This window comes from Perca flavescens, chromosome 7 (assembly GCF_004354835.1).
Source record: "Perca flavescens isolate YP-PL-M2 chromosome 7, PFLA_1.0, whole genome shotgun sequence".
Lineage (NCBI taxonomy): Eukaryota > Metazoa > Chordata > Actinopteri > Perciformes > Percidae > Perca > Perca flavescens.
Window position 1 is genome coordinate 23,783,686 of NC_041337.1, and position 27,397 is coordinate 23,811,082.

General features: G+C 38.3%; 2 protein-coding genes and 1 long non-coding RNA gene across 3 annotated transcripts in view; 1 reads left to right on the forward strand and 2 right to left on the reverse strand.

Moving 5' to 3' along the window:
- The window catches only part of LOC114558699 (uncharacterized), a 28,557-nt gene extending 5,213 nt beyond the window's left edge, over positions 1-23,344 (reverse strand). The window contains exons 1-2 of the long non-coding RNA XR_003692973.1: positions 23,044-23,344; positions 18,289-18,564 (exon numbers count right to left, since the gene is read on the reverse strand). This is a non-coding gene — a long non-coding RNA (uncharacterized LOC114558699). The remainder of the gene's footprint in view (positions 1-18,288; positions 18,565-23,043) is intronic.
- LOC114558695 (taste receptor type 1 member 1-like) lies at positions 3,502-7,763 on the forward strand. The gene is made up of 6 exons (XM_028582851.1): positions 3,502-3,683; positions 3,909-4,224; positions 4,389-5,114; positions 5,840-6,046; positions 6,413-6,533; positions 6,835-7,763. The coding sequence occupies exons 1-6, from the start codon at positions 3,502-3,504 to the stop codon at positions 7,761-7,763; spliced, it is 2,481 nt and encodes an 826-aa protein (XP_028438652.1).
- Positions 23,345-24,073: 729 nt separating the features above from the next.
- The window catches only part of gpr153 (G protein-coupled receptor 153), a 36,036-nt gene continuing 32,712 nt past the window's right edge, over positions 24,074-27,397 (reverse strand). Inside the window, exon 6 of the mRNA XM_028582853.1 lies at positions 24,074-27,084. Coding sequence (XP_028438654.1) covers positions 26,245-27,084 — 840 coding nt within the window. The 3' untranslated portion in view covers positions 24,074-26,244. The remainder of the gene's footprint in view (positions 27,085-27,397) is intronic.

Here is a 27,397-nt window from a genome sequence, read left to right on the forward strand (position 1 = left end):
CTCCAGTTAGGTCGGCACGATTATGGCCTAAATGATAATCACAATTATTTTGATCAATGTTGAGATCACAGTTATTTTTTCATGCAGCCCTTGTCCTCAACCAATTTCCAAATATCAATAAATCGTTGGTTTGGTGTTGGGTGCAAGCGGCCCATTACATTCCAATTATAATTATACTGTCCACCGTTAGAGGGTACTACCTCAATTGCAAGAGGTTTGTTGCCAAGCAACTGCAGCCTCTTAAGGTCTTGCCCGGCAAACCTCAACAACACACGGCACGGAGAGTGACATGATCGGCCAAAAGAGAAAACTGCACCAAGAGAGTAGTGTCTTATAGGCAAGATGCGAAACAGATTATGTTTTTATGGAATTCAAAAGGTAAACCTATGTGCTTAGTGTGCCTAGAAACAAAATCAGCCATGAAGGATTTCAACTTGAGTCGCCACTACAACACCAGGCACAAAGAGATACGACATGTACACCAGAACTGCCAGAGCCGCTATTGTCAAAGTCACGACCACACAGGAGTCCTCTCTCAAGGCATCTTACGCTGTTTCCCTTGAGCTTGCTAAAGCAAAGAAGCCCTTGTCAAATCACAGTCGAAACAGTGAAGCGATGTGCAGTAGAGATGGCTAAAGCTTTTGGAGATAATAACATGGCTGAGAACTTTGAAACGGTCTCTCTATGAGAGTGGTATCAATCTTCTAATCTAACTGACAGTAAGAAAGTGATTTCCCAAACTGTCAAACTTTTTCTTGGAACTACTACTAGCCTACAGGGGCTGCCAGTTGCCCATTCCTGATCCACACTGTTCATACATAAAATAAATTCTCTAGTGAGGAATATTAATCTGTGCACTAACTTTTTTCAAACCCTAAACTTCTGCATTACTGAACTACTCGATCAGCTCCAAACACTAATAGGTCAGAAATGTACTTACACAGGAGAAAGAACTATTGTGATAAGTTGAATCTTTGCACATAAATTGCTAACACAAAAGAAAAACAGCTTGCAATGTTGTTGGCATATGAATTGAAAAAAGGTATACATCAGATTCAATGTACACCATACTTTTTTTTTTATAAGGTTATGTGTTATTAAACAGCCTCAGGATCATCACATTAAGTTAATGCATTCATAAAGTCAATCCAATAAAGATATAAAATGGAATGTGTTTGTTTTTTGGTGGAACACTAATGTCACCACATAAGGCAAAACTTGCACACATATTTATTATTACTGTTACTATTATTACTTTGTACTATTATTAATGCATAAATGGTAGAAACTGACAGGATTACATTTCACTGATTTTATATGATTTCATGTGATTGATTGATTGATTTATTGATTGATTGACTGATTTATGTACATGCTAGACTATTGCTAGACCTTATATACTTGGCTTAAATTTCATCAAATGTCAATACAGATTTATTTTTTACCTCTGGTGTTACAGTTTTAAGCATATAATGGGAACTTAAAATTAGGTTGCAAGTATAGTATAAGTGATGATTAACTTCCTTTCTAAGTGATGCCTAACTGCAATTACCATGGATGTATTGCCTCTGTTTCCACATGGAGTTGAAATCCATTTTAGAAAATCTTTGTATCAGAAGTGTGTAATTAAAAATTGAGATGGACCTACAGAGGCAAAAAAATAGCACTACATCTAGAAAGTCAAACTTCATCTTAAAATACCAGGAGGCAAAATCCCAGTCACAGTACCGGCCAAAGCGATTAACCTTGAAAAAGAAAGTGCAAACAGCACAGAAATAACTGCTTGCAAGAAACACTATTGTACATTAACCCTTCTTATACTATATACTTAAACTAGTGGTATAGATCATGTTCATCTGCCGAGTCATTGTAAATTTTCCTATTTCAAATGACATGTGAAAAGTGTGGTCCAATGGTAAATTATGCAGGGATGAGGTGTGTAAGAGGAAGTGGTCATTTACCATAAACCAAACATACTGGGTTGATTTCATTTTTTGTGTGTGTATTTGCTTGTGTCTTTCCTGTGTGATCTTACACGCTCATCTGTACTTGTAAGATCATTCTTGTTGTATAACTTTCTTCTAAAGGGCAATTTAATTTTGAGACTTTCACTGCAACAGCAATAGCTGTTGGTTAACAGCATTAAGTTGTTTAAGTAGTTCTAAAAATGATGTATCAAGAAAAAACACGTTGCTGAACATTATGCATGTAACGGCAAACGTTTGAGAGTGGAAGGAAGACAATGTGTTGAACAATGTGCGAGTGCAGGAAACAGTTGCAGATGAAAACATGAATTTTCAAATGTGCTACCATTAGTACATCATGGTCTGAATTTAGAAATAGGATACAAACCCTTTTTTTTTTTTACAAACAATGTTGAGTTTTCTGTAGCTAATGGATTGGACATCATGTCGTGTTCCCTTTTAGTCGATTCACATGGTACAACACACAATATGGAACATCAAGCCCCCAGGTGACCTGTAGTGATGTATGAAAGGGCCCGTCTGCACAAAAATACTCACCATAGGTCATCCCTCAGTTCTTACACTCTTTTTCTTAAGAGCACCTCACCTTGCTGAGTTAGCTAACTACAACTGGTTAGCTCTGTGTGATAATTGACGACTGTATTTTAAAGGGATGGTTGGGAGTAATTTCCCCCTAGGGTCCTTTGTACCATGAACTCGAGCCAAACACCCCCCCAGAAGCTTTTTTCCCTTGGTCTAACTTTGGTCGAGTTAGCGCAAATTAGCCGAACGGCTTAGTGCAGGCGCTAATGGAAACAAAGGTGTATCTCGTAAATTACCCCACTAATAATGCCCGGAATGGTACCAAACCTTTACAGTAGTACAAATAGGTTCTGTACTCCTAAAACGAGGCATTGGAAAGTTTGTAAGTACACCAGGAGTTTATTTAAATAACACTTGCCTGATGGCTTCTACTCTGCTGCTACCACTACCGGCAGTAAGATGAGTCTACAAACTACAACACCAAAAAGACAACATACAACAAAAATATGTATTAATTTTACTTATTTTTAAAAAGCAAGTGCTGTAGTACAACTAGCAGGAGACAGGTTATAATTGAGGTAAGTTTGGAGACACTACCTTATTTAATCATTACATTTGTACTACTGTAGAAGTTTGGTCCCATTCCGGGCATTATTAGTGGAGTAATTTACGAGATACACCTTTGGTTCCATTAGCGCCTGCACTCCTCAATTGTTTAAATGGATTACCAGATTTATTCAAGGTTAAGGCATTCTACTTTCTTGCTAATGACTGTTCAACCCTTTGTGTACATATCATGGGGACTCTGCAGCAGCAGTTTTTATTATTTTTGCATGGTGATTTGTGTATTCTCCTTCAACCATTTATTGGTATGCATTTCATTCCCACGTGGATGGAAATGATCACGGGGGCTTAGCCATCACCAGAGTCTCATAACTTACTAAAGGCTGAGGCAAATTCCATTAGAAATCCCATCAGGTCGGTAGCTACAACAATGAAACATTTTTGTGATTCGCTATGTCTACTGGGAACATTTCTACACGCCTTGGCTCAATGCACTGTCCCAGCCTCAGAGTTTCAGCTGGAAGGAGATTATTTGTTAGGTGGACTTTTTAATATTCATCATGTCACTGTCCCTCTTTATCAAGATAGACCAGAAGCCATTGACTGCTCCAGGTGAGTCTTACAAAGTAAAAACTAGTGAAGAACGCCTGGTGTAACAGATATATTTTGTTCATTCCAGAGCTTTGGCACAAACATTAGACCCAGTTAGTTGCTACTCAGTCAAAACTGTTGCATATAAGAGGTTCTGACACCCCACTGAAACAAATTCTGTGTAAATTCCAAGAAATTCCACAGTCCGTAAACTCTACTTTCCTGTTGTACTTTTTTTGTTCACAGTCAACCCTTCCTTCTCCAAAATTATCAAATGTTGCAGATGATGAGATTTTCTGTAGAGGAAATAAATAATTCTACCAACCTCCTGCCAAATGTATCTCTCGGTTATGAGATTTTTGATCACTGTTCAGATAGATACAATTTTCCAGATATTCTCAAACTTATCTCAGTCAACAACTTGATCCAACCTTGGGATGAACTACATGATCATCAAGCACAGAAGTCCAATGTGTCCAAAGTGATGGCAGTGGTTGGTCCATTTACAAGCACTCAGTCCATGACTGTAGCCCCACTGTTCATGGCAGATCTCATTCCTATGGTAAGTTTGCAAAGTATTTTGTTTAAAAAAAAATTGGCAGACAAAGTGATTAAAAACAGATCTACTATATTATTATTTTTTATTAATTGTAAAATGAGTTTTGATGTTACATCTGAAAATCTTTCACTGAAAAATATATATATTTTTTTTTAAACTTTTAACAGGTCAGTTATGGAGCTTCTAGTTCTGTCTTTTCAACAAAACAGAATTTCCCATCTTTCCTACAAACAGTGCATCCCACTAAAGACATCATAGAAGTGATTGTTAACATTGTGCAGCAGTTCAACTGGCGCTGGGTTGCTTTTCTTAACAGTGACGATGATTATGGCAGAGATGGACTGGAATTGTTCATAAAGAGGATTAAGGACACTGAGATCTGCATGGCGTACACCCAAGCGCTCAACTACAACACAAATCACTCCCCCATATTCAAACAGATAGAGGCACAGAGGATAAATGTCATTATTGTTTTGGCTCCAAGAATGACTGCTGAAGCTCTCATTAAGTCAGCAATACGACTAAATGTCACAAACAAGGTGTGGATAGCAGATGAGGGATGGTCTTTAGACAAGATGCTTTACAAGGAACAAGAAATCAAAAATATTGGAACTGTACTTGGAGTGTCTCAGCCTGTAGTGTCAATACCTGGTTTCAGGGAGTTTATCTATTCTTCCAAAAGCCAGACTCATTTTGAAAATGCAAGAGAGCAGGAGTTTTGTAATCAGGTTTGCAACTGCAGCAGCATAAGGGCAGAAGAAATCTTGAATGTGGATCCATCTTACTCTTTTCCTGTTTATTCTGCTGTACATGCCATCGCTCATGCTTTACATAATGTCTTGCAATGTGGATCTGGCAGATGTAATGACAATATTACAGTATACCCACACATGGTAAGTATACCAATAATATTTATTAGTATTTAGATTTTGCTCATGTATGTTTCTGACTGCCTTTTAGAAGGTACCATATTATTAGTCTGCCTCGTTACTATATATAATAGATGTAGAAGATTTTTTTTAGATTTTTACCCTTTTTTTTTTTTTTTTTAAAGGAAAACTACTTGATCAACACCTTCAATGCCAATTGTGAATAGTGGTAGAATGTACATTAACTCAAGTGTTATATTGAAGTACAATTTTGAGGTACTTGTCCTTTACTTGAGTATTTCCATTTTCTGCTGCTTTATAATTTTACTCCACTACATATCAGAGGGAAATATCATACTTTTTACTACACTGCATTTATTTGACAGCTTTACTTACTTTTCAGATTATTAATACAAAATACAATGTACTAATACATTATGTATTATTATAGATGAAGATACCAAGCAGTATATAAAGTAATTCAAATGAGCTCCACCTTTACCAGCTATTTAAGTGATGAATACATTAATGCATCAACATAATATGATATATATTATTATTCTTCGTTCTGCATAATGAGTACTTTTACGTCTATTTTGATGCTAATGCTTTTGTATTTTTACTTTAGTAATACTTCTACATGCAGTATTATTACTTTTACTAAACTAAAAGATCTATAGTATTTCTTCCACCACTGATTGTGAACATATGGATGTAATGGTCATCTGAATGTTGTGTACCCACATCAGGTTCTGGCAGAACTGAAGAAATCAAACTTCACACTTTTAAATCAAATAATTCAGTTTGATGACAATGGGGACCCCAAGTTTGGATCATATTCTATAGTTTTCTGGAACCAAAGTCTTGATGCAGAGGAAATTGGCTTTTATGATTTTCACCCATGGGTCAGTTCTTTCATCGACAGTACCAAAATTGAGTGGTACACAAAGGGAAAAGTAAGTTATTATTATTATTATTATTATTTTTATTATTATTATTATTATTATTATTATTATTATTATTATTATTATTATTATTATGTCATTGTTATTATATGTGCAGCATTATACAGTATATCAACAGTTTACATACAGTATATAAATATTATTTTTGGTTGAGTGCACAGTGTACAAAGTTACAGTTAATAGCCGTGACAGGCTTAAATCACAAAATCAGAAACATCAAGAAACATGGTTGTTCGTGGTGTAATTTGCAGGGATGTGTGCAAAGTTTCTGTAACTGTAAGATGAAGGTTACAAAACCTCCACTCTTAACAGTATTAATTAGTATTATTTTTGCTTCACTTATTATGTCTTGTGTAGGTGCCTACTTCACTGTGCTCCCCAGAATGTCATAAAGGATATGCAAAAAAGCTAAATGGAATCCACAAATGCTGCTTTGATTGTCAAATCTGTCCAACTGGAACTTATGTCAACATCACAGGTAAATAATTATACATCAGAGGAAGAAAATGAGTAAAAGCAATGCTGGCATTGATTGGAGATGACGGATAATTTCATCTTCAAATGCATTTCATCATGCAATACATTGCTTTCTTGTTAAAATTACCTCTAGTTAATACTATAAAAAATGAAAGCAAGTTTTAACTGAACAAACACTAATCTTAAGAGAACATACAATATAAAAGATTAAACAAAAGGGTAACATTGCTTCCTCAGCTGTCTGGTATTTTTCCAAAAGTAAACCTTAACTTTATTGACTGTCCTTCTCTCATGTAAAACAGAGGAACCCTACAAGTGCATCAACTGTAAGGAGACAGAATGGTCAGCAGCAGGAAGTACATCATGCAATCTGCGGGTGGTGGAGTACATCCCATTCACAGACAGTGGGGCTATACTGATCATGGTCGGGGCCTCGGCCTTGGTGGGCTTCACATTAGCCACGTCTGTTCTCTTTGCCATCAACTACAACACACCTGTTGTCAGATCTGCTGGGGGACCAATGTGCTTCCTGATTTTAGGCTGCCTCAGCCTGTGTAGTCTTAGTATATTCTTTTACTTTGGTAAGCCAACAATTGCCTTTTGTATCTTAAGATTTTTACCGTTTCTCTTGTTCTACACTGTTTGTCTAGCATGTTTTGTTGTGCGCTCTTTTCAAATTGTTTGCATTTTCAAAATGGCCGCCAAGTTCCCCAAACTCCACAGTTGGTGGATGAAATATCATGGACAATGGCTGGTCATCACTGTGGCTTTTGGTACTCAGGCTCTCTTTCTTCTTATTGGCTATACTTATTTCCCCCCCAAGCCCTATGATGACATTTCTTCGTACCCAGACAAAATCATAATTGTTTGTGATATTAATCTCAAATCATTCTTTGGTTCTGTGGTTTTACTTTTATCTTTATGCTCCCTTTGCTTTATTTTCTCCTACATGGGAAAAGACCTCCCAAAAAATTACAATGAAGCCAAAGCAATAACCTTCTGCCTGCTCCTGTTGATCCTCACCTGGATCATGTTTGCCACTGTATACATTCTGTACCGTGGCAAGTACATCCAAACTCTTAACGCTCTGGCAGTTCTCTCCAGTCTCTATTCCTTTCTGTTGTGGTATTTCCACCCAAAATGCTACATCATAATTTTTCAACCCGAAAAAAACACACAGGAGTACTTCCAAGGCCTCATTCAGAATTATACCAAAACAATCAGCCAATAGCAGCTTCCAGTATGTGTCTCTACAGACATAAAAATGGCCTCAAACAGGGCTGGAACCTGGGGTAGAAAGTCAGCCCTGAACTTTAGAGACCCAGACCAGCCCACCACAATCAGCCGGACATCAACCGCTCTTGCACTCCTCTTCAACACTTGTGCATACCAACAGGGTTCAATATTAGCACCATTTACCAGCCAAATGCTGGTAGATTTGCTTGACTCGCCAGCCAAAAAAAGTAAAATTTTAAAATTCTCTAGCCATTTAGTTGGTGGACAAAAAGTTCATTTTGAGCCCTGCATTCCAGCCCGTAATACTCTCACTTAAAGGTCCCATGACATGGTGCTCTTTGGATGCTTTTATATAGGCCTTAGTGGTTCCCTAATACTGTATCTGCAGTCTCTTTCTCGAAATTCAGCTTTGGCGCAGAACTACAGCCACTAGAGCCAGTCCCACAATGAGCTTTCCTTAGGATGTGCCATTTCTGTCTGAAGCTATTGAGGAGGAGAGTGGGAGGGGGCAAAGTGGAGGGTGGGGGTGTGGCCTTGACCAACTGCCACTTTTCTCGTTTGAAAGCCATGATGTCTCTCTCTCATGGGTGGGCCAAATTCTCTGGGCGGGCAAATCAGAGAAGGGAGGTAACCTTGCTTGTTATGACCTCATAACCAGCAGATTCTAAAACGGCTCATCTGAGCTTTCATTTTCTGAAAGGCAGAGCAGGATACCCAGGGCTCGGTTTACACCTACCGCCATTTCTAGCCACTGGGGGACCATAGACAGGCTGGGAGAACTCATATTAATGTTAAAAAACCTCATAAAGTGATATTTTCATGCCATGGGACCTTTAACTGAGTGGTAAGAAAGATAGTATGATTATGCACTCAATGATTCAAAAAGGCTGCCTGGCTCCTGATGGCAAGATGGCTAAAGGTTGAGGTGACAAGTCTGTAAGTTAAACTAAAGCTGCATTTTGTACACAGCATATAGCTTGTGTTATAGTGGAATGTGGATAAATCAGAGAGTTATAGTACTATGTCTGCTTGCTAATACACTAGTTACATTAGTTTATTAACAGATAACTTGTCCTCTCTGGTAGACAAAGGGTGCTAAAATAATTGGACATGCTTAAATCTCGTGTTCTTAGCTAGCTGTCGGCAATTGGTGGAGTTACTTTCGCCTCCGTTGGGAGCGGGACTTATGTGCTCCCTCTCTATGGTAGGATGATGGAAGTGGGTCATAGTGGGATGTGATTGGCCAGTGTTCAGCTGAGAGACAAACGAGTGGGTCAATCATGTGATCTCTCTCCTCTCTGTGGGCTGGTCGGTCAAAGACCAAGGATGTGAATGGTCAGTTTTCATATGAATGACACACAAGTGTGCTAATGATTTGATCTCTCTTTTCTTTACAGGCCGATCAAAAAAAATAAAAATATTGAGTGGAGCCTATTCAGCCTTATATATATATATATATATATATATATATATATATATATATATATATATATATATATATATAAAAATGTATTCAGCCCACACAAATAGACCGGCCCGGTACTCCCGATGGCCAATCCACGCCTGAATACTTGCAATGCAGCATTTTGTAATAAACTCTTAATCCTGTTAAACTCTTACAATAAACAAAGATATTCTATTCTGTTAAATAAATAGGAATGAATATTTGTCTTTTTGACTTCTATCTTTTAAGGGTTGTCTGCTAATTTTTTTCAGATACAGATGTTTTTTTATGAGGAATCTATTGACAACAACAATCTTGAAATATGGTAAAAACAATGAGAAACAATAAAATAGTCTAACAAGAGGCACGTGTCGTCTATATTCAGAGATGGTTGCAACATGCAGTCCTAAACAGAAGACTTTGCTAAATATTCTAAGTAGCCTATGGCTGATATCTGTAGTCAAGGAGACCGAGGGCAATTGTAAAAAATAAATTATATTTTCCTTCATAACTCACAGACTACTAGAAATACACTAGTCATCTTTTGATACAAGAAACAAATGTGCACTAATTAATGATACAATTAATATATTACACTAATAAGGACAAGACTAACATTAAATTGAATGCAAAAAGTCAGGCAATTGTAACACTGAAAAAAGTCCTATTAACTCACTATATCTTAAATAAAACCACACCTCAAAGTACTGAGATCAATGCTGTAATATGTAATAATGTTACTTAAGATTATTTTGAATATAGTTCAAATTCTTTTCAATGTTAGGCATCATATCCATTCAAAGCAAAAGTCTATTTCTATTTTTGCAGGCTAGGCAACTATAGTGTTAACTAGGTTTTTATTTTTTTAATTGAGTTTAAAGTATATTTTACTCAAAAACATGGATCAGCTGATCAGGTCAAGAAAAGAACTTGCAGACATAGGCTAGATAATATTCACCCTTTCTGTCAATATCTAATCATTTTATTTTTAAAAAGGTGCTCACATTAGGCCATGTGGCTTTAAGGCAATTGTGTTGTTACAATTCCCCCGATTTTGCAGCCATGATAAATACTTGTATGCAAGCTAGCAACACCTATATGAGAATAGTTTGCACATACAATTAATACAATTAATGTAAGTTTAAACTTGCACTCATCTGGAGCATCACAGCAAATGAAAAAAACTGTACATCCAAAAAAGTAACTTTCATGCCTCAAAATCAGTTTTTTGTTGAAAACTTATGCTGAGGTGAAACAATCCCAGTACCTTTCCATAGACAGAGAGAGAATCATACTAAGCATGTTCAGAGTAAGTGTCATCGCTCTAACTTGTGTTACAATTGCCCACGGTGGGTGTTTGCCTTACTCTGAATGTGACAATCAAGTCATGTTTAATGATATTGCAAAGTGGTTTGGACTTCATTAGTGTATACTTGGTTCCCCTCCAAATTGTCTAGATAATCATTTTTGCCCATCTTTAGCAAGATAATTGAATATTAAGTAACAATTGTATGTACCTTCTTGCTAGACTTTTCTTCCCTTGCTTGACCAGCATTGTAATCATCCATGCTACAATTCTAAATTAAGTAGATGAAATCGTCACGCACATACGTATGGGTTGAAATTCAACTTAAAAATGAATGAATGAATTAATTAATTCATTCATTAATTAATTAATTAATTAATTAATTAATTAATAAGTACTTGCATTGTCACAAGCTATAAAATAGGTAGGATTACATTATCACTGAATTATCAATGTAGGCTACATGTTATTGTTGTTAACAGCCTTAGGGCATTTAGTGACAATCATTCAGTAACAAAGTTAATTCTGTTAAGCCCCTGTAATTCAGATATGTCTATGTACATGTACAGTACTACAGTTATGAAACAGGTGATTCAATAAAAACAAATGGAATGTGTGTTTTTCTTTGTTCGTTTTTTAAGGTTGCTGTAACACCAATCTCACCACATGATGGCACCACTTCACAATGATGCTGTCTACAGGCCAGATTACAGTTCCACCATATACTTGTATGACTTTTTTTCCTCTAATGTCAGTTTTCATCAAAGTCAAAGCCTGATACTGAACATACTGTTACATTTTTCACCCATTCAGTGCGACCATTAAGCCATATTCTCCATGGGGACATTGCCTTAAAAATTAGACTTTGATATAAGAAACGGAATGATTTGAATTAAGTTTAAAGGTAAAATCAGCTCTAACAATACTAAGTAAAAAAAAAAAATTAAGAGTGTATTCATTCTGTTTACACCATTTTGTTGAAATATAAATTCAACAGTTAATTCATACTGAAGTAATAAAAAACTGGAGCAATAAATAATGCTATTCAGTATTGTATTGCTTTGGCATGTTTGTTTTTGTCCATGTCAGTTTGTTTCTGTACCCATATAGGCAATTTAAGTCTTAATGAAAGTATGAAGTGATGATTAACTTCCTTTCCAGGTTTGATGCAGGACGTTATCTGTGTTTATTGCCTCTGTTTCCACTGTTTGAAAAGATTTTTTTTTCTCAGTAAATGTTTGTGTAAATTAAAAATGATCTCTGTGCCTGCATGGTGCACTTCCACCTCTATAATCACAGGTAATGCTGGCTGTGACAGGTACCATTTTGTAGAAGCACCTTATTAATTCAGAAATAGTTTAGTAATTAAAACATATATCTGGAACAGGTTACCTCAGTGGGAATCAAACCACTTATGGGTCCACCTGAAGTTACCAATTTTTCCTATTCACTGCCAACCTTCTTGTTCAGTCTTGGAACTACATTGGTTCGGAAATTAATTATCTGTAATTACAGATTTGGGGACAACAGTGTTTTATTTGGAGGCATTAAATGCCTATACAGATATGCCTTTGCCAGATGTTCTATTGATTATTTGGTCATAGATCCAAATAAGTTTTTTCTCACAAATAATGGTGGACTGATATCTGTGGGACTGCGAGTGGTGTGTGTGTGTGTGTGTGTGTGTGTGTGTGTGTGTGTGTGTGTGTGTGTGTGTGTGTGTGTGTGTGTGTGTGTCAGGGATCTGAATTTTATAGATTAGATACAATGCAATTTAACATAGTTCAAATTCAGAGCATGAAAGTGATGTACTGCACATAATTTAGTTATTAATTTATGCTATTGTGATGACCCTTGTGTTGGTCCATGTGTGGTGTTGCAACGCAGACCATGTATTTTCCATGTCTGCTTTAATTCCTTGAGATGAAGCCAACGTTTTTTTAGGATTTTTTTTGACAGGTTTACTTCCTGACAGTAGCCTATGTCATGGACCCAAGTGATGCGACAGCTACGCTGCTGACTGTCGACCAATTTCTGCCTCCATTTTAAAGTCAAAGTTTCACGCTGTGATGCTCAGTAAGGATGGGGTGCCCCACAAAGTGAAACGGAAAGAGCCTTACCGCGGGGGGTATGGGACCATTCCAGAGGGTAAATTGCCATTTCGTTGTGGCTATTCAGTTTTCTGGCAAGGAGAAGGGGAGGATGGACCGTGAAACTAGGAACGAATTGGTAAATAATGCCACTTAGCATGGCATATGGCGCGTTTGGAGAGTTGAACGCTGACACCAACAAATTGACGATTTCATACCAATTTTAGAGTTACATTCGCCACACACGTTGTCACGCAGAATTTCAGCGTATTGATCCAGACTAATCCTATCGGGAGATGTTCAAGATTTGTGAAGCCTGTTACAATGTTAAAATAACCCTATTTAAAGATGAGGGGTTGATATAGTTTAAAATTCAAATTAGTCTAAATATTGGAAACGACTATATCTAAATTGCCGAGACTTACACGAACGCAAATTGTTTGTATTCTATAACGACTAACATGACTTGATTATTATTATTGTTATTATTATTTATTTTATTTTTTTGTTATTTTGTTCAAATCGGTGGAGGCAGCGTTTCTGCCAGGGGACGCATATTTCTGTTTTACAAAATATAGAGCGAGGATAATCGGAGGAACGCCCCATGGCTTTTCACTTGTACCTTTCAATGTTCCACTTTGGTCAGAGAAAGGGAAACCCCTGGGAAAAACTTGACCAGCAACTGGTCCTTCCTTTTGCGAAAAAAAAAAGAAGCAAAAAACAAAATGCACTTTAAGTGAAGGCCATTTGCGTTTGGTGGCCATATGGGGTTTGCCTTTAAAATTGTCTTTTTTCAATGAATACACTACAAGTCCCTTGCCCCTCAGGGATGCTGCTGTTGAGAGATCTGGCTTCCTATTTGCCTAAACTTTAGCCATAGCCCAACTTCCGCAGTTAATTATGCTGAGAATGAGTCGCAATTTATTTGAAACACCACTATACATGGTTGGTCCTGTCTATGAGACTATCGATGTGATTTTTAACAAAGATAATAGTTAATGACCAAAACGTTTTGAGTGGACTTGAAAATCTTTACATCGACTCACTGTCAACACAGTCGAGCCCCTTTCAGCAATGACGATTAGTTGGAGTTAATGTTTAGTCCGTGTGCTGTTGTTCAAAACTAACGGTGGGTTTGATCTACAGAGGCTGGTGTTGTGCGTAAAGAGATGGATATCATATATGTAGTCTAATTCTTACTTATTAATCCATCAAACTGAAACTAAAATGCCGTCACGCGAACTACATTCAGACAACTTTTTCAGTACACAGAAACTAATATTATTATTGCAAACAAGTAATTTAGGAAGATGACAGTGTCGCTCTATCAGGAGTGTGAGTCTGAGGTACTGAAGTAAGATAATACACAGAAAAAGCTAAATAATTACCTCTGATGTTTATTTTTTTATTTGTTTTTTTTTATTCCAAACCAAACGCTTAATTTCCGCGTTGGTCATATGCCTGGTAACTGTTGTTTTACGCACGGTGAAAAACGGTTCGCTTAAGGGTGCTTGGTTATTCTTATTCAAATCTTGCTCAAGTGGTTCAGAGTAAATGGCAGATGTTTTGCAATTCAAGGCGCATCCATACCCATGCGCTTTAGTGTTTAACAATGGCGCTCCCCTTTTGTTAGGCACTTGTGTCTTTCAGTTTAGAGCTCGACAAAGGCTTCATCCTCCAGCGAGTTATAAAGTTACTTTCCAGTCAGTTCATTTCGGTCCTTGAGAAAACCTTAAGCGATGTTAATGTGCACCCCAGTTCTTTTCATGCGGTAACCCCGGCACAAACGGGCAAAGAGCGCCCATTGTAGTCCCAAACCAAAGTAAGAAGTCTTTAAATAACCCGAGGACCAGTCTATAGAAATTCATGATGCCGTTTCTATTTGATGTTTGATCAGAGCTTCGTCAACAGGTCCGTCGCGTGGCTTTTCAGGAAATCCTGTATTTATTTCTAATATTTTTCCAGTGCACCTGTCGACATACCTGCTCTTTTTACTGCGACATTGTTACTCACAATGAGCGTTTTGGTCACGCCAGTACTGCCTCGGGTCCATCTGAATGGAGGCGGTACATCGATTTGCTCCGCTCACGGTGCGCCAAATTATGGGCCTGTATTTGCATATTGTAACAGCGCTCCACTATGACATGCAGACATGGTAGCCTATTGCATACATTTACAATATACGGAAGAAATTGATTACAAGATTGGTAATTTTTAAATTATATTCCGCAAAATACAATGACCTGCAGTTTACAACACAGGTATACTTATGTCATGTTTAAATGCCTGATACCATCAGAATGCATAGCTAGCATAAACATGCATGTTGCTTAAACATAGTTTTCTTTGTAATCTCTTGTTATTCGTAAACATACAATCTACATAAAGTAGCCTAAATGGAAGGTGTAGATAACCTTTGTATGTCTGCATATTATACCGTTTGGTATAGGACTAACAATTGGCTTGCAAATGTCTCAGTTTCCCTCAAATAGTTTATTGCAGTAATTGCATAATTGCTTCACTAATTGTTGTTAACAAGTTCCCCAATAGTCCAATTATTACAGCAGCATTGTCAGGTCCCCGCCGGCAGGCATCCATGACAAAGGTCCGATAGGGTTAATGAATAACCTGGGGCTGAAAAGTGGATCAAGAGCCCTTTTTAAAACAAACACTTAACTTGTCATTTAATGGCACTTGCATTATTATGTCTACTTGAGACACAAGTTTCTCGTTACGCTATTCTTATGGATAGATGATGACATTATACGACTTTTAAGAGAAGTGAGGTGCTATTGGAGGGAAACAGTTTTAAAGCCTGACTGCATTCCTTCACTGTAGACCCCAGAGAGCCAACACTAATTGAAATTATACCGAATAATCAGCGGTGAAATCTTTACTCTATGGCACAGAATGACAAGACAGGCGACTGTTGTGATGCCACGACTCCTAAAATTACCGCTTCACGGTCTTGTGTTAAAACCAAGCGTGAAAACGCAGATAACGTGGCGTCCAGAGAGGACAAAAGACACCTGAAAGCTCACTTACACCAGAGCACCTCGGGCAAATTTCATACCGATTAAATGCTTTAGTAAATAACACCACAATTGTGACCGCGAGTTGTCGGTACATTTTACGCAATTACTGTCTTCTGACACGCCTGACATGCCTGTGCTTCGATTGCAGTCTGTTTTAATCATGACTTCATGGTCAATTAATCCAGTCTTAACTATTGAAAAAAATCTATCGATGGTAGAACTATGTTATGTAATGTAATACACGGAAATATCCTACTATTGTTTCAGCATCCAGATTACGCAGTTTGAGCAACAGCATGAAAATAACGGTTGTAGGGCCTTGGTGGCAATCAACACTTAAATCTGCCAATTTAAAGCTTTTAATAAAACTGGTTCACATGTAACAGCATATTGTACGGGACGTCTACTTTATCTTGTCAAAACGGAATGAAGAGAACAGTATGTTGGTTAACTTTAGAAGTGGAGGGAATCTTTTGATGCCCACACGTTTGTGGTCACAAAGCAGACCAAAAGAAAAGATCAATGGCGCACTACTATAAACTGGCCTCTTTTCATGCGCGTCCTACACAGACTGAATACAAATGCCCCTCCTTTATCCGGGTCATTTTAACACACGCATTGTAACTGTGTTTTTGAAAGGTGCTATAAATAAAGGTTATTATTGTGTACCGGATCAGGAAAGAAGACTTCGGCAATGGTTTTCTCAGCGTTTTCTGTCTTTATTTATGGAAATGCTCAAGTAACCCCAAATCACACATCTATAGAGTGAATTATACAATAAACACATTTACGCTTACCATTAGTGATAAAGCCTAGCATTCCCTAAGTGGGTGTCCAGCCTATAATGTTAGCTTTAATGCACCCCCATTTAGTATTTTTCAGATGGTCTGTGTGTGTGAGCACAAGATGCGCAGTGGACTGCAGTGAGCCTATAGTCAATACATTGTTTCAGCTCGTATAACTTTCCCAAGCCTTCGCCCCTTTCAGGGGAGCAGTGTGGAAAATCGGGAGGCGAGGGACCGAGGACAAGGGGCGGCCCGCGATTCTCCTCGGTGCCTCACCGCGCCTGGTATGAAGACAAAAACTGGCGACGCACAATAGTCGCAGAATTCCTAAGTAACATATCGCAAAATGTTATGCTTTTTGTCATTACATGTTTGGTGTTTGATGTAGGTTATATAAACAAAAGCGTAACTGCACACGTTGCCTGAAAAAAAGTAGGTTTAGCTGTTGTAGGCTAATAACATTTTGCAAGTGTAACACTTTCACAACAAGTGGCCACCAGAAAATGTAAATGTTGTGGGTGACACGCAGGGAATTACCACGGTGCTGCCTTCGACTGGTGGCGTGAAACTCACATTTAAAAGATTGAATAAAGGAGTCAATAGTACCCACACCATGCTCACCGAGCAGAACCATTATAATTACCCATTATGTTTAAGATTTTTACGCTTCTCCTTAGCTTTTTGCCCCACACGTTGTTTCTTGGATATTTGCACTTACTATATCCATTGCGCAGCAGGCTATAGGCTACTGCAGCTACATAGATTTGTGGTCTGTGTATGTTTTGTGTTTAACCGACTTCGAAATAATCCCAATAGCTAGATAGTTATAAACAGACAGACAGATTACTTTAGGCCTATCCCAACGGGGAAGTACAGTTTTGATGCACTGTGATTTCTGACTATTCCTCTGCAGTCTGCAGGGCCTGTATTTGTTAACAGGCTTTTGTTAGTTGACTAAAATTAACTGAAGAAGCAAATTCAGGAATAATTTCAGGTTTTTATAAATTACGAGCACGGATAAAAATTGCAAAACATTCAGTAATTTAAAATGCATATTTAAAACAGCATTAACTCTTCATTTTTCTGTGCCGCGTAGCCTTTGGTTGGCTGTCAAATGACGCCGTCGTTTTACTCATTTGAGCGCAAGAGACAGGCGGGACTGTTTTCATTGAGATGTTAAGTGGGTGTCTCTATATAAATCCACTCAGAGTTAACTCCTTCATTCGTGCGCCAAAGAGAGAAAGAGATTAACTTCAAGGAAACCAGAAAAGGACTAACAGAATGGTGGCGACGACAGACTGCGTAGAAAAGTCCAAACCCATCGCTGGAAACAGGGTGTGTGGAATAACATATTAAGAGGAACAGAATTTAGGGGTAGAACACTATATACCAGAACATTACTGAAGTATGTTGTATGCAATATTCATTTTACCCGCTTTTTTCTTTTTTACACAGGTATCCAAACCACTCATGGAAAAGAAACGAAGAGCTCGCATAAACAAGTGTTTGGACCAGTTAAAATCTCTTCTGGAGAGCTACTACAGCAGTAGTGTAAGTATGCAGGGTGTAACTTTAGAATTTCAAAAATGTATTATACTTCGGACCAGTTATTGCAACGCATGCTAAAGAAATTATAATAATTATTAGAAAATGGCTGTATTGTAATCTATTTTCTCAGATTCGAAAGCGCAAACTGGAAAAGGCCGACATCTTGGAGCTTACTGTGAAACATCTAAGGAACCTCCAAAAGATCCAGAGTTGTAAGTAACCGTCAATATTCAAATAAGATTATTTTATGGATACATCAGATCAGCTTTAGGCTACGCACAATTGTATGCATAGTGTATGCGTGTTTCTAACCTTACGATGTTTTTCCATTGCTTTCAGGCACTGCAGCTGCTTCCGAGTTCTCTGATTATCAAACTGGTTTTCGCAGTTGCATGGCAAACGTCAACCAGTATTTGCTGATGGCCGACAACTTGAACGGGAGCGACAGCTGGATGTTATCGCAGCTTTCCAGTAAACTCTGTCGCTCTCGGGAACGGGAGGAAGTCTTCAGCACCATGGACAGCAGCCGGGGCCAAGCAGCAGAGACACAGGATGAGGTGCGGATACTTCTTCCATCGGCAGCTGGGCCTGAGGAAAGAAAAACGGCCAAATCTAAAACTCTGAAACTGCTTAGTGCAAGCACGTCTCCTTGTTTACCGAGCGAAGACGCACGACAGTCATCTAGAACCAAACAGACTGTCCCTGTTGCGGCACCCAGACAAAGTACTCATGAAAAAAGTTTAAGTAACAAGAGATGTCCCCCTGTCAGTTACAGGAATGAAGTTGCAAAACCTCAGCACAATGTCTGGCGGCCTTGGTAAAACTGTAGATATCCTAATTCATAGTTTGGTTGAATGTTTATTATTGCACTGTATAGATTACAATATGCTATTATAGGTTATACTGTATATGTTTTATTTTCTTAATAAAATTGACGAAAGAAAGAATGTTTGGTTATGTCGGTTATAGAACCTTAACTTTCCACGGGTCGTTTACAACATGTGGCAGATTTACAGCAAGTGATGGCTAATCTCTAAGGCCAAATGTTGATATTTTTTTATGTCATATTGGTAAAAACAGATATGGGGAGTGAAAACATGATGGATATGGGTACCTGTTATATTAGCTAAATTAAAAGAAAATGATAAGCCGCCTAATATGTGCATTTTTCTTTTTTGTATGGTCAAAGTAGTGGGCACGGGATTAAAATGTATCTTACATTTCTCAATTTGTGTTAAACATTTGATAAATTCATTAGGCCTATATAAACACTGAGGTTGTGGTTTCTTCATTTGTCTTTCTTGCAATACATCGCTTTTTTCACAGTAAAGGGTAAGGTTAATAAGGGTACAAATCATATAAGTAGGCCTAATGCTTAACTAATGCATAACTCGTGATGATTTAATGCATTGCAGGATATACAGGATGTGCCATTAATTCCTGTTTATCACCATTTAGAACTAGTCAAGTCACTATGACTTTATGATTAGTTTCCACAAGATAATAATGCTAATTCACAGTTACTTCATACATTCATTTATATGAGACCAAATTAGTTGGATTCCAGTCACATGAAACTTTTAGACCCATTTGCTCAGCCTTTCTGAAAGCAGTACCTATTTTCTAGAAATATTAAGCTTTTTTTGCAGTGCATTTGTCACTTGGCAACTGCTAGATGATTTTGGTTTTAGTGTATCCTTCTCCACCGTGCTACAATCGCACTTCTTTCAACAACAAACAAATATACTAATAATAATAACTATAAGTCTGATTTAAAAAACAAACATAATGTTTCTATTATTTACCTTGACCATACAAAATAAAGATGCTGTAATTGTTTAAGGCTCAAAAGGCAACTGTCATTTTTCATTTTCAAACTTACAATATCCGTTATTGTTTCATTATTAATACTATTATAATCACCATTATGATTATTTGCTTGTTGGAGTGTACCGCGGTCGAGAATTATCCACTTAAACCAAAATCTTCTAGCAGGTACCATTGACAAATTAGAGCAGAATGGCCTGGGGAAGAAAAAAAGCCTAATATTTCTGTTGTGCTTTCATAGAGGCATTAGTTAAGCATTACTTAAGTATATGAATTGTAGCCTACCCTTAACAGAAAGTGAAACCGAAATAAGAAACATGGAGTTGATATATAGAGAAAAAGGTATCCAGGATAGTGGGGGTTGACATTTCGTTGTCATTTCTTCCATTCTTCTCCGGTTTCACGCATAAGTACCGAAACAGTGTCAGGCAAATCAGATGCTTGTCGAGCAGCACAACAATTTTCTGCTCCAGGGTGCTAATTACACGCCATGCCTTCTTCTCCGTCTCCTCTGGAGATGGTGAAACGCTGTAGGCTAGGCTGTATGAGGAAAGAAAACATGTGAACGTGAATGTAGTTTAAATTCGTTCTCGGAATTGAAATTAAATCTCTGTCAGTTTAATTGTTTCCAGCTTTTCTGAAATGTAATTTACAATAGCTCTACACCGGGTCCACATCAGCGCCTTCTTACGTTACGTTGGTTGCTTGCTGGATTGGCCGATCCAATTCTGTTTCTGTCATAATTCATCCTTCTGTGCATGTCAAACAGGTTCACTGTCGATTGAACGAGGCTTACTTAAAAAGGAAATTACAAATTGGTGTACGAAGGAAAACTTTTATAAACCATAACTGACTTTTATATTTTCATTGTAGGCCTAGTAGTTTTTGGTATACGTGCAGTTTAGTGTCCTTAATTGTGAACCTGCTAAACCACCTGTGCTGTTTCACAGGTGGTTTATAGTGATTAATGTGCGCGTGACAAGTTTGCCGCTCAAAAAGTCATTTATTAAGTCATTTTGTTGCAAATGTGCATTATTTACAAGCAGTGTTGGGAACGTTACTTTAAAAAAGTAATTAGTTATAGTTACTCACTACTTGTTCCAAAAGGTAACTGAGTTAGTAACTGAATTACTCTATAATAAAAGTAGCTCGTTACCAGGGAAAGTAACTATTTGCGTTACTGTTAAAAAAAAGTTGCTCCATATAAACTTTTATGACACACATAGGCCTACTTTTAACAACATACCTGCCTATCATACGGTTGACTTCAGCCTGTGTCATAGGTTTTTGTTGTGAGGCAGAAAGATCTAGCTTTTGCTGCTTGGAGGACTTTGCTCCGAGTCCTTTGTTATCATCTGTGGTGGAGGTATCAGTGTTTTGGCCACTAGCTTGAGATGCGTGTCGTTGTGAGATGCTTCATTAAATTAGAGTTGCTTACAACGGATGTCGACAAAGTCTTCGTTCCTGGACATAATGTACAGATTACATGCACGTTCTTGCCTTTGACCACAATGAATTTGAAGTAGTGCTTATATCTCTTGAAAACGCCAACTTTTCATCGAATTGCTCCTGACTCGCCATCTCTGCCGCCGTGTGTGTAAAAACACTGGCTCTGATTGGCTACCATGAAACATGACTCTGCCTTAGCCAATCATAATCGCTTACCTCGTTATTAACCCACCTCCTCACTAGCGGCGAGCCAGGGTTGCGTTCGGATTACACAGTTTATTCAATCAGTGCATAGTAACGCACTGCATTTAATGTCCAGTAACGTTAACGGCGTTGTAACGACGGGAAAGTAATTAGATTACCCCGTTACTGAAAAAATAACGTCGTTACCTAACGCCGTTCTTTTAAACGGCGTTATTCCAAACACTGTTTACAAGCGAAAAAAAAAAATCGGAAACGATTGTGGCAAATGAGGCCAAATGTTTTCCCGGAACTAATGCACACAGTTGCCAAATTTACAGTGTAGCCTAAAGAAATCATGATAGGCCTACTTAACTAACCCCCACCCCTCAAAACTCGTTTTACAAACACTACGGCGCTTTACAGTCACGATCGGCTCTGCTCGGGCCCGGGCTACTCCAGACCAACCGAAGCATTTGCGCATGGGTGCCTATTGCTAAATCCGGGAGGGATTCTAATTTAGAGGAGTTCAGTCATAATCCCGCAGATGGTAGCTTTGGGACACTCAGTTTTTGCAAAATAATTTGGGACACTAAACTGCACGTAGGCCGTAGTTTTTTTTTATAGGCTGAAGTAGTATTTGTATGTAGTCTTATAGTTTTTGGTGTAGGCTACTGAATACGATAGGCTGTAACATGTTGCACTACACCGATTACAATTAGGCTATTGGGCTATAAGCCATATGTGCAACTTATCTTATCAGTCAGCTCTGTTACAGTCCCCTATAGTTTTCTTCCGCTGCTTTGGCAGAGACGTCATAAAGTGTCTCTCTATTCTGAAAGAGCAGCGCTGGAAAGGATGGCACCTTGCAGCGAGGAGAATCTCTGAAACGCCCACAGCTCTTTCAAATGGTACATGCTGAAAAGACAGCTGGCTTCCCAGTGAACAAGCGGTGCTCGTTTCCAGTACGATGGACAAAAAAACCAATGCCTGCTTCAAGGATTTTTAACCCGCAAAACACCAACTAAACTTCAAACCCCCTTATGGCAAGAATTTGTTATTCCAGCTTGTTGTTTGGTCTGATCGGCTTATGAACCCAGTTTGTAAATCTTAATACTATCTTCCCACAAAGTCAAAGCTACTCTTTTGATGAGACCAACAGAGGCCCATGTTACAAGAAGTTTGTTTTATCCAAGAAAGGAAATGCCACGTGACTTCCACACTGAATGCCCTAAAACTTCTCTAAGAATTTATATGAACTCTTCTCAGCATTGTTGAAGTGACGTTTGGTTTGCCACTATAATAGTGACCCACATTAGAGATGAGAAGCGAAGGAAAGGAGATAATAAGTAATTAGCATTAGACTGGGTCCAGTCAGGCGCTCTTGAGAGAGCAGACGTGGATGAAGTGCGCTGCAGACCCCCTCCGTCCCCTGCTCATTTTGCTGGTAAATATGTCCTTGCAGTGACAGGTTCAGCACAACAGCTGAATATTCTCTCATACAGTGGTATCACTTGATGGCTCACCCAAAGACTCACAATTAAGCGTGAACCTTATACAATACGGTTCCAGGCTGTTTTTAGCCAGACCTACAGCACACCGTGGAATTACCTTTTGGCTCGTAAAAAGAGCCGTGTCCTGCCATGCTCACTGATGCGGGCAACTCACAAAGCCGAACTCTCCACAACGCTTTAAAGCAGGGACTGCGGTATAGAATCAGCTGATTAGAGACAACACAGTGCTTCTAGTTTTAAGTAATGCACTCAGTGTAGGTCAAAAGTTGACACAGAAAGCTTAAATAAGCTTGAGGAAATGTCGGTATCAGGCTACAAACAGAGCTTGGTAGACAGCCTAGACCCTTTTTGTCATGTCATAGTAGGAAAAGCACAGGTGTGTTCAAAGCCATTAATGATGGTTGCATTCCACTTAGGTGAGGCCCTGGTATTGTGCATGCTGACTCACTGAAATAGCTTACTGGGACACTTGATGGAATGGAGCCATCGTTAAGGTTATTGATTTCAGCTGTGCTTTACCTACTACAAGTCAAAATGTCTGCTGTGAAAAAAGTCCATTACTCGTGAGAAAATAGAGGAATAGTTATCCGAATAGCCTACAGCAAGTGAAAGGAATAAAGGTTGGAAAAGTCGGAGGTGTTAACGTGACATTTATTTTTACGCAACTTTTGTGTTTAGGCATTTTGTAGGAAGCTTAATAATTGGAAATGCAAATTGGAGAAAAATCAGAACAGATTGCCATAGGGTTTATTATACCATTTTTGACTTTCAACTGTTCAAAGGCAACCAATAACCAAACCATGGGTCTTCTTTTGGGGACCTACCAGGGCTTTCACTTTTATGTTATGTTGACAAATGTTATACTTCATTATGTCCAACGCTCAAACTCCTTGGGGTAAAAATCAACATAAACCAAAAAGAAAAAGAAAAAATCTCTCAAATGGATGCATACTTTTTCTCCACAACAAGCATAGTGAATAAAGAGCAACAGTGGCTACATTCTAAAAACACACTCTCAAGCAATATCTTGTGAATTTAATCAGTTGTATCTTTTTAACAAAGTCATCATCAGAACAAGAAAATCATAACATTTAACATCATTCATTTTTGAGTCATAAATCTTTGAATATGTTACAAAACTATTTTTTAATATTGTAAACACAACAAAATGCAAAAGTCTATGACATAGCAAAGTCTGACAGGGGAATGTAATGTTGTGCTTCCAAAGTAAGTAAGTAAGATACATTTCACCAAAAAAACATAATTCAGTCCAAATAAATAGGCTGCAATGAGTAAGAGGTACACCAATACATCAGAATTCAAACCGAACATTTAAATGACCGCAGATGGGTGAAAAAGTATATGCCAAACACATGCAACTTCATTACTTGAAAGGTAATAGCAAAACGGTTTCACAGCTAATAAGGCTGTCAAAGGGGACATTTGTCCACATGTTGTCCTTATACTCATAATTTATTTAAAAAATTAAACCTAATGTCCAAATACATTCATGTTAGCAGGTACTGTCCAGGTCTGTAGAGGTCTCCCTGTTTTTAGTCAGCAAATTGTCACATTTGGTAAATATAAGAAGTTGTTCATTAATTTAACAAGTCAGCTGCATTTTAAAGTTAATTGCAGTGTCCATTTTGAGTGAGGGTGGTAAGTTTGAATTTCTTAAAATGATGTGGCATTATTTAATGTATAAATTTTTTTTTTGTCCTTGACCTTTCATACTTTGCTATGATGGGGAATAATAATATTCTCTCTCCAAATATATGTATAAAAACATGAATAAATCTAAACTCCCACAGCACCCGTTACTGAGGCTTTGGGGATGCTTACATTTAATGCACATTACTTCATTGCGCTCAGATAAATCAGGTGTTAAAAAAAGTCACTTCACACTCAAAAAACTTCCCAGAACAGAACCATTAGCAGTCTTGGTGCATGTTATGAGATAACATATCAAATGTAATGTCTACTTTTTTTTTTAAACTTGCTATAAATTGTTAATTTGCAATTTTACTCTATTTCCATTCTTTTAACAATGTTTCTAATTTGTGCTAACATCTTTGTGGGTTTCGGTAGTACACCAGCATTTAAATTATACCACATCTAGTCAGCTTGAACGCTGCAATTATTCAACTTTTGGACAGAGGTTAGAGGTTTCTGCTTAGAGAGCTATTTAAAAAAAAAAAAATCATAATTGGTGCTTTTTAACACATTACTGAAAACAAATAAGAGGTGAAGTCAGGCTGAAATGCTCAGTTGATGGGGACAAAGCACCATTTCCAGCTGTAGTGGTCTCATGTAAATATGCAACGTGATGAGCAAATATTGTGTCTGATTATCTCCAAAGTTAACACAAACATTGGAATAATAAGAATTGGAAGAAAAGGTCTGATTAAACAAAACAAAAAACACCAAAACCATAAATCCAATATTGTTCATATATACATGACATGTCAATCTTTTTTACAAACTGACTTCACATTTTCATTAAGAATTTAGGGGTCTTCACATTATATCTCAATATCTCACACAGTAACTGTAAAACTAGTAGGCATTAAAGAATTTGGGATTACCACTTTGTTTACTTCAACATAGGGTTCTTGAAAAAAAAAAAGGTTTAATGTGTTGTGAATAATAATGTTAATAGAAAGGTTGTACATCATGATCAAAATAAAAAAAGGCATGTAGACTATAATGTGTCATGTCCTTAAATCAATCTCAAGGTACATTGGCAGTAATCAGGAAAGTTTGGTTTGAAAGCAAATGTGTCCATACGACAAAACACACAGCTATTACAGGTAAAATAAAATACAAGTTGAGATCAACTTCTTCAGTGCAAAAAGAAAGATGGAAAGAAAAAACCCACCCTACAACTACCTCCTCCAATTCTTTGAGCAGTTAAGAAGCAACATTGATCAGCAAAAACAAGGAGTGGGAATGTTCACACCATTTAAAAAAAGTTTATTTGTGTCAGCGCTGGAAACAAAAAATGTCCTCAGTGGATATTTTGTGATGTGAAAGCTGAATAACAGGACCACCCAAACTATTCACCGGCCTGTATATGAAATCAACAATAGGCCCATTCAGAATTGTCCAAAGCTCCCAAGGCCATTAAGCATAACAGATATTTATTGGTGGTATATATAGTAAAACAGAATAGTGGCACAAGTAAAAAGGACAAATAATCCAGTAGGTCACTTTCCCATAACCACCAATATTCCAGTGGTTATCATCATGATAATAACTGCAGTTATAATGTTGATATTAACAAGGGAAATCTTTGCTTTTAGGTGGTGGAGCCGACAGAATCAGAGTGAAAGGTGATGTATCCTGAGGACGATGCAGAGGGTGTCCTTACAAAACAGTTTGTGCTTCCTTTACTCTCGCCCTTGCTCAGGTGCTTCTGATGCCCCCAGTCAGCTCTAGCTCCAGCCCTGGCTTCACTGCCTGCCCTGGGCCTACAGGCAGAGTGCCCTGGAGTCTGCTGGCTGCGCCCAGATGAGCCCACTTCACACTGCTGTTTCCCCTCTCGCTCCCGACAACCTTTACCAGAGCCACACGGCCCAGGGCTCTGCTTTCCGGCAGGTCTGTCTGGTTTGGGGGAAGCCTCTGGCGTGTTGCACCGACTGCTGCTCCTTTTGTGTTCTGAGAGCCGCCTGAGCGCTTGAGGCTCCCGCTCAAAGTCTGTGAGCAGGAAGTGAGGAAGGATGACTGTGTGCTGTTCATAGACATCGGGGATAAGTGAGATGGTGGATGCGCGCCGTGGGCTCTTCCTGGGGCTCGGCAGCGGCGTCTCATCTATAAAGTTGATCACCTCGTCGCGGCTAAAACACCGCAGTTCGTCCTCATAGTGCTCCCCACCACAAACCACGCGTGGCAGGTGTTTGAGGGAGTGCATACTATCCTCAGAGCGTCGCCGCTTTCGATGCGGGTGATGGGGATGGTGGCTCTCCTCGTGGTAAGAGACCAGGCTGTTCCTGCGCCTCTCGCGGCGCGGCAAGGTGGAGCTGTAGTGGGCAGTCACTATCATGTCCTCGGTGGAGCCCCATCGGTGAAGGTATGAGGGGATCCGGTCGCTGGTCCACATGTCGGTTTCGTCGTGGGAGAATCTTCTTGTAGGGGGCACCTGGACGCAACACACAGACCAAACCCTTCAGTGTATAAATAACCATTCATTCACCTACAGCAACACAGAACCAGTAAGCATTGTGGCACTGCTCATTTAATAAGCTGGGCTTTATAACATCATTATTATTAATACACATTATCAATTAAAAGGATTTTACATGTAGGATTCTTCATGGTAATGTGGCTGTCAATGCCACTGTGAAAGTGCACTGCAATTTTAGTAACACTGACATGCAGTGGTCTAGTCCCAATAAACTCTTTTGTGTAAATATTTAGGTTAATGATGACATACAGCTCAGTGATCCTTTTCA

Coding starts and splice junctions, on each gene's coding strand:
- LOC114558695 (XM_028582851.1), top strand. CDS start 3,502: ATGAAACATTTTTGTGATTCGCTATGTCTACTGGGAACATTTCTACAC. Junction 3,684..3,908: donor GAAGCCATTGACTGCTCCAG/GTGAGTCTTACA, acceptor TTTTGTTCACAG/TCAACCCTTCCTTCTCCAAA. Junction 5,115..5,839: donor TTACAGTATACCCACACATG/GTAAGTATACCA, acceptor TACCCACATCAG/GTTCTGGCAGAACTGAAGAA.